At 36.9% G+C, this 8,644-nt stretch overlaps 1 protein-coding gene across 1 annotated transcript in view; it reads left to right on the top strand.

Moving 5' to 3' along the window:
• Nucleotides 1-1,960, top strand: part of LOC117182206 — a 14,216-nt gene extending 12,256 nt beyond the window's left edge. The window contains exon 2 of the mRNA XM_033375308.1: nucleotides 1,404-1,960. Within this exon, the coding sequence (XP_033231199.1) occupies nucleotides 1,404-1,909 (506 nt within the window). The 3' untranslated portion in view covers nucleotides 1,910-1,960. The remainder of the gene's footprint in view (nucleotides 1-1,403) is intronic.
• The last annotated feature ends 6,684 nt before the right edge of the window (nucleotides 1,961-8,644 follow it).

Raw genomic sequence — 8,644 nt, 5'->3', positions numbered from 1 at the left:
GACCGGCAATCGTGCACCTTCGAGTTTTCAAATTCAGAAGAGGAGAAATGGGTTGCGCGCGCAACCCAGGCATTTATATCGTCTCCTACCATATTCATACGGTCATAGACGTGTCATGGCATTGGACCACGTCTCGTTTCAGATCTGGGATCACTGGTCTGGGCCTCGCTCGGTGATATGCTCGCTGGACTGCGCGTGGAGGGGGAATGTTTTAGCGGTTCAGGCGCGAACCTTTTAAAGGTGTTCGCACAAGAAAATACGTGTGCAGTATGCTGGAAACGGCTATCATTCTTGAGTCGCTCCATGTCCTTAAAATATGCTAGGGTTTCGCTGGACTGTCATTTTGTATGAATCGTTCCCTGTGGCTTCCATATCGCGGTCGTAAGATGTGGCCACAGGTGTGATTTACCTCGGTTCTATTGGGAGGCGACGTCATTTTCATAGATGATAGTGCTCCTAGTGTATATATAAATTAAAAAAACATTAAAAATACTTTATCAATTTTACCTCACTTCATCTTTACTCTCTAAACATAATTTTGAAGAATATATAAACCGTTTCATATCAGATAGAAGTAATAAAAGCTGGTATATATATATATATATATATATCAGCCATTTATTGAGTCGCTTCTCGCATGAAATAAAAAAATAAAAATAAAGTTTTTATTCCTGTATCTCTGTCTGTTTCGTAAAAATGAAGATTATTATTGGATTTTTTTCCCTTACATTCGTAAAGTTGCTGCATTCTAGACGTAAGTGTAATATAATATTATAATAATAAATTATTGGTTAGCTGATCAACAGGGTAGAAATATCTAGTATCAAGTATATTATTTGCAAAAAATATTACAAATGTTTACTTTTTTTAAAGTTTCCAATTTAAATTGTTCTTCCTAATCTACTCAAACACGCAAATTCTCTTCATTGCAACAGTTTTTCTTCGAAATATTCAATCAGTCAAATATTTGAATCATCTAAACTAAAAATTAAACAAAAAGTGTATAGTACCTCCGGGATACATACAGACCTAAATTTTTTTTATCTTAAATAATCTTTCAACTTATGGTCTTAGAATTGTCGACTAGGCACAGATAACGTTGGATCAACAAAAGTAGACTTCTGACCAAGGACTTTCTGTTCCTGGTCTTACGTCATTAAACAAACCATGTTATACAATAAAATACTATATTAACCTATATACTCACGATTTAAACATACATTCCAGCAAATCAAAATTTTTTTTATCTAAATTCATCTCTTCCGAGGTTTCAATGTTTGTGAACGTCTGAAATACACTTTTTATTTCATGAATATATAGTTGACGTTGTTAACCCATGGTTTTTCAAAATTGTGAAAAGCTTAAGTTATACTAGTATACATAAATAATGTTATTTTTTTTAGCTGCAGATGAAATTCTATATTTGGACGAATATACAATATTTGTAGAAATGGGGGATGGCACTACTTTTGAAGGAAATATGCATCCAATGTCCGAAGAGTTAATACCTAACTGGATGCAGCCTAATGGAGCGCGTTACCATGATCAGATATCCGCTTTTATACGAACAGCAAAGGAGCCTAAAGAACCTGAATATACCGGTCATACTGGCACATTACTGCGACGGTCAAATCGTCCATCCAAGTTTAGTGAGCCTTATCCTTACGGTACTGATGGCCCAGTGTACGCTCAAATGCGCTTAGGAGGTGCCCTCAAAACAAAATATTTTACAGCAAAATCTTTCCAAAAGTATTTGCCGACAAGATTTCATTTTCTTCACTTCCCTTGTTTCCCACCTACCAACCAGATCTATATAACACGACCAGGAGGCCCTGTGTATACTGCAAGATTAGAAGAGTATAATCCTTCAGCGAAGCATATCGGTAAAACTTCCCACGAACATAACTGAAAGCCCCAAGATATCGCTAAGGATATCTGACAAGGCAGAAATAACAATATCTCCGAGATAATCCGAAAAATGTCGACTATATTTGATTAGAATTGGTTTAAATATTAGAAAATTGTTATCATAAACGCACGTGTTTTCATTTTCTCCCTACTCTTTCTGTTTAATATAATTTAGTGTATTATTTAGTGTATTTATTAAAGGAGTAGGCAGCAAAAGCATAACGTTTTCATATTTAAGTAGATTAGTTAAAATTAAAATAAAGAGTATTTTTTTCATTAAAAATTTATATTAAAAACAATGGCCTTTATTAATAATTTACGAATTTTGAACACTTTCGTTTATCATCATCACGTTTATCATCGTCACTTACTAGGTTTTTCCGTTGGATAGCAGACTTTCACTAACATCCTTTGCCTCTGAATCAGACATCTTTCAAACTTGAGCCAAATAGTTTATATATGTGGCTTCGACAATTTGCTCTGATAGCTGGTTCCAATTATCAACTACTCGCACGGGCAGGGAATTTCATCTGTCCTGAGTGCGAGAAAATTCCTTGTATAACTTGACCCCTTAGTTTTGGTTTCGTATTCCTTGTGAAGATGTTTTGTAGTGCAGGAAAGTTATAGACACCATGTAAGATCTTAAAGGTCTCAATTAAATAACCTCTTTCTTCGCAACTCTGCCCTCACTGTGTCCTCTCTACCTTTAAAGCTGTCAGTGACGTAAATTATGAACAGGTTAGACCATAAGACCGAGTGTTGCGGAACACTGCTTGTTTCCATTTTACAGTTAAAAAGCTGCATTTTGTGTACGATGATTCTCTCCATACATATACAGACCACTGATGTCTAGTAAATAGGCCTGTAATTTTTTGGGTCTTTCTTATCACCGCTTTTACAGATGGGCCTTACCGTAGCTTCCTTCCAATCATTCGAAAGTTTCCCCTTCTCAAAAGACTTCGTCATAATGTCTGCTACCAATGCTGATGCAGCTCCAGAACAAGTTGGTAGAATTCGTGGAGAAATTCGGTTAGATCCCGCCGAAGTATCCACCTTAAAAGAAGACACGATTCTTTCTACTTCGTAAGCAGAAAATTCTATCTGAAACAAATTCTCTGTTTAATTATCTATTTATAACCTAATGTAAATGTACGATGAATGATTCTTATAATCGACACTTTTAGTTTTGCTCGTCAATTCCGTTAACCATGCCTGTTTTCCTTCTTCGCTCGGGTTGCGACATGCGAATGTTTATGTTCAATCGTTCCTAGACTAAACAGCGATACAGTTTTTGAGTGTTCGTGAAAAATCCGTTTGTCAGCCCAGTTTACCATAGGAACGACGAATTTTCTCTTTACCAGGCCTCAGTTTTTCGTCGGCCTCGGACTCGAGAAGTTGTCAGACGATTCTGAGCGCTTTTCTGAATAAGAACAAAGAACTCTGCTCTTTGTTACCGCATTGTTAAGATAATCAACTGTTTCTTTTACTTTTCGAGTTTTGTTCAGGTGAGGCTCATTCTCGTCCACAAAGGTAGAAGAAAATCATCCTCTTGAAGCTTAGAGTAAACCCGCCAGCTTTCAAGGTATCTTGTGGATTTTATTCATGTTGGGAGTCTCATTCTCTAATTCATCAAGGGAGTTTCCATTGAAAACTAAGCAAATCCTTTCTGTGATTTGTTGAAATGAGGCTCATTCTCGTCCACAAGGTAGAAGGAAATCATCCTCTTGAAGCTTAGAGCAAATCCGCTAGCATTCAAGGTACCTTGTGGACTTTATTCAAGTTGGGAGTCTCATTTTCAAAACTATACTGAGTTACACCGCTTACTTGTTGCCTTTTGTGTTAGATCGATCAAGTCTGACACGGGTTATACCCGTCATGTTAGGAATAAACATATCTGGTTCAACCTTATATGTGTTCATGTATTGCTTCGAACAGAGTTTGCAACTTCTCTTGCATCTTGCGTGAAATCACCATGTTCACTCATAATGATGCTGGGTGTACTCATTGATGAAGGAAAAGTAGATTTTAAGTACCCATAAAAAGGCTTGTCTCCGAATGTCACCATTTTCTCTTCATATCTTTTTCTTGAATCCCTCATCTTGTGTCTCAGCTTATTGACTAACTTTACATAGGCAGCGTAGTCCTCAATCTTACCTGAATTTCTTAAAAGATCCCTGGATTTTTTCTTTTTTGTCGACAGGTTTCTTACACAATTGGGGATCCAAGGTTTGTTCTGTGGAGTTCTTTTCCGGCGAAACTTCTGAACATTTTCGCGGATCAAGCCACAGAACAGTCGCTGGAATTCTACACATTTGTTGTCAACATCTTGTTCCTCATACACTTTTAGGCTTTCAACTCCAAAAATGCATACGTGCTGGACAAGGTTACCACTAATAATTATATTAGCAAATTATTGCTTCGGTACTGACAGAACTGTGGTGGAGGTACCACTTCCTGTATTGAAAGTGCAATGTATATTGTTACTCCACCTCCTCTTCTATTTCGTTGATCTTTACGATACAACGAGTACCCTCACAAAATAACTAAGAATAAAATGCGTTGCAGGAAATACTTAAGAACGATAAAGTTTTGTTTAGCCAACTTTGCGTCTTTCAAAAAATATGTGTTTGTCATGAAAAATTAAATAAAGTTTAATCGATACTTGTGTAAAGTTTATCCTGTGAAGTTAATTTTTGTTTCAGAGAATCTTTCATCGGAAATCGATGTAAAGTTTATCTTCTGTTTTTATGTGCTACAATTGTCTTCATAGCATCCCAGTGGACACAAAATTTGGCGACGTCTATAGGACATCGTTACGACATCGTTACGATATAGTTACGACATCTTTACGACATCCTATGTCCATGTCGTTAAGGTGTCTTTACGATATCGTAATGAGTCGTATGATCTGACGATGTCTTTACGATATCGCAAAGACATCGAAACGACATAGACATAGTATGTCGTAAAGATGTCGTAAGTATGTCGTAACGATGTCCTAAAGACGTGGCCAAATTTTGTGCTTACTGGGATCTGTTATCTCATCCTTGAGCTACGTCTTGCATAAAACAATTCCTTTATTTAGTTTGCTGACCTCTAAGAGTAAAGCATCACATTTTGCGTGTAATGAGTTAATATTATTGTGCAGTACCTTAAATTCCTTGAGACACTTTTCTATTTTTGGTGTATTGCAAGCACTAACTGTAGGGGGTGGGGCCTCTTCTCACCCTACTCACCCGTTAAGAAGGCTTGCATTAAAATGTATAACACATTTTGAATCACTAAGAATGTCTTTTCTGTCCTCCGTTATTTAATCCTCATTAGGCGGCCAAAATAATAAGATTTCAATCCCTCATAAAGCCGATTGGAGCTGCCAAACGTAACCTCAAATAAATTAAAAATACAATTCTCGTTTGATGCATAAAAACGCGCTCCAAAATCACGAAATCGGCCAAATCCGATAGAATTGTACACAAGAATACGTCTCTTTATTGTTAGATGTTCGCTTTGTTAAATTATTATCAATTATAAAATTATACAATCAGGATAAAAAATTCTTTTTCGCCACTGTCATCTGTGTGGAAATTGATCCTGCCATCGTAAAATGATCGTTGATATTTTTTAAAAAGCTTTATACTTCATTATTGTTTGAAAAACAGTAAATATAAGTGGCGAAATATGATAAATTAAAAGGAATTGAAAATGTCCTATTTCTTGGTTGCATTGTGGTATCCGAAAGTAATCAGAAAAATATTGTCGGGGCTAAGTGCAGAAAGGGATTCAATTTAAGAGATAACTTCTACTGATATGGAGAATTAAAACGGGAGGACAAAAACGGGATCCATGAGTATTCAATATTTCTCACGTTACCACTTGTTACCAATGGATGAATGAAATTTTTCAATACTTCTCAACCCAAGCCCTCTCACCGCTGCTACTGCAGTATCAGCAGGTTTTTCAAGTCTGAAAACTTTCGTTCTCTCTTTAAAAATATCAAAACTTTCAAATAAATTACATACTTTTTGAAGGTGATCCGCTATCCGATCTTTGAGATTCTCTTTATCAGATGCCTTTACTTATAACAAAATCACATTCCTGACCCTTCGCTGCCTTTGTTCCATTTCCTGCACGAAGTCCATTTTATTTCTCAGTTTTTTATCTGGTCTTAGCTGTTTCAGATCTCCTCTCTTACGTTTCACAGTTTAAATTAGTTTGATGTATCAATCATACAGACTCTGCATTTTACGTATCTAATTTACCGACTTAAAATTGTGAGAACAGGTTTCTCAATAGGACGAAATAGACTGGTCAACCAAAAACGTGCTCATGTTCTCATTTTACAAATCTAATATCTTCTGTGCAATCCAATCCTCAAGGCTTCAATAAGTACCGTCTACTGTCTTTTCAACGGCTTCATGCTCTTGTCACCGTTTTCCATTTCCGTTTAAATAGCCCTATTGAATCTTAATTCGCTTTTACCCTTTCATCTAGTGTTTCAACTTTTATCCAGGGCATTATATTTTGCCGCACACCCTTGATGATAGCCCTGGCGAAAATTTAGGATAGAAATTCATTCCGAGCTAATCTAAACTATTTTGAATCATTGTGATATCTGTATCCGAGCCAATGTGAATCAAACCGAACCAATCCAAAAAAAAATTTGAATCTCGTTTGTTGAAAAATGGTTAATAATTAATCGGACTCAATCCGATACTTCTATCCAAAAGCATCCGAACGAATCCAGAGTAAATTTTAAATCAGAATAAATAAAAATCAATTCGAAAACTGATTCATTCGTCGTGAAAATCAGTTCGGGTCCGGATTGATTCTGATTCAGGCGGATTGGAAATTTACTTCGGATTCGTTACAATTCATTAGAATAGAAGCCTCGGATAGATAGTATTAAGTTACCTTAATTTCCAATCGTTTTTTAACAAACGAGATTCAAAAATTTGTTTGGAATTGTTCGGATTGATTCGCATTGGCTCGGATACAGATATCGGAATGATTCGGAATACCCAGTGGGCACAAAATTTAGCGACGTCTTTACGACATCGTTACGACTTATTTACAACATTTTTACGACATCCTATGTCCGTGTGGTTTCGGTGTATTAACGATATCGTAAAGACATCGTCAGAACATACGACGTTTTTACGATATCGTAAAGACACATTAACGACATGGACATAGGATATCCTAAAGTTGTCGTACAGATGTCGTAAAGACTTCGCCAAATTTTGTGCCCATTGGGTAGTTCTGATTGGCCTGGAATGAATACCTATCTGAAACTTTCTCCAGGGAAGAAATATCACAGCATTGGCAGTAAACAATCTGTTTCTGGGGGCTGATCAGCGAAAATATATGTTAAAAAAAAAGATTAAACATTGTATCTTTATCCGGTCGACCAAGGCGAGATCCATCGTAGGTGGTCTGATGAGTCCATAAGAAAAACAAACCCTATGTGGATCCGGCCCGCTAAGGCGAACCTCATTGAGGGTCATTGAGGATCATATCTTGACGTACAATTTTCCGTTCTTTCGATTAACGGTGTCGAAAATAGTGGTTTCCATTTGAAAAATAAAAGTTGACCTTGAAATAACCTTGAAGGTTAACGCTAAGGTCAGCTTCAAGGTATTTTAAATATGAAGAGTGACACATAGAATCTTTAATTTAGGAACATCGGTAAACATGAAGTAGTCAATGAGTCATAGTTCTATTTTTAGTAACATAAATCGAATTCGGGCGCCAGTTAGGCAGGCTTTTGACATAAAACTGTGGACTTTAAACTTACTAATGTTTTATATGTCAATCATCTAATGAGTCATATTATGACTCATATTCTGTAGGCGGAGTAAAATGACCATGGACATAGGAAACACGGGACTGGGCATGCCATCCTAACTTGGGCGAGCGGGGTTTAATCCACGGGAGGGAGGAGAATTCTATGAGTAGGGGAGCCGCCATCTTACGATGTGCCATTTGATTATGCGCACGAGCATTTTTGCCGACAAACTGTGCATGAAAATATAAATATGTGGGCGCTGCCATATTTGTCGCGGAACATCAAAAGGTGGCGGACCTCCCCCCTCATTGCATCACCCCCACAATGGCAATCCTAGTCCCTTGTTTCCTATGTCCATGAAAATGACCTATTTTACTATTGGGTAAACTGTTGGAAAATTCCATGACGTTAGCATTTCGATTGGATCTAACCAAAAAGAGGGGGAAATCTCCACCTAAAACGTAGGTGATAAAAGAGCTTGCGGACCGGGAAAACGTCAGATATGTGTATCACTGAACCGAAATTACTACTTTAAATCTGCGACTGTCAATTTCATAAATTGGACTTAGATTATTTTTAGACTTATGTGATATGATAAAATTTTAAATAAAGAGCTTCAATTGTAAACGCGAAGCCCGTGAACGCGTTCGGCATTTGCCGACTTTAAATTATCTAATTAATTGTGAATCCTAATTTGTTAAATAAAAAATTAGGTCAAGTATCTGCCAATGGATTATGTGAGTTCTGTATAAATCAAAGAGAGATATTAAACAGAACTTCTAATCAATAGTTATCAGCGTCCAGCTACTACAAAATCGAATTCAGTGACAGAGCCAGGGACGTGATAGCGCCTCGCTCGCTTGCGGCTTATGGCTGCACGCCCTCTATCCTGTTAGGTTGTATCTATAATTTTCTATATCAAATAAAATGGATCTACACATTTTTTTACAG

Source organism: Belonocnema kinseyi, chromosome 1, assembly GCF_010883055.1.
Source record: "Belonocnema kinseyi isolate 2016_QV_RU_SX_M_011 chromosome 1, B_treatae_v1, whole genome shotgun sequence".
NCBI lineage: Eukaryota > Metazoa > Arthropoda > Insecta > Hymenoptera > Cynipidae > Belonocnema > Belonocnema kinseyi.
Note: the sequence above shows the minus strand (reverse complement) of the source record. Positions and strands in the feature narration are given on the sequence as shown.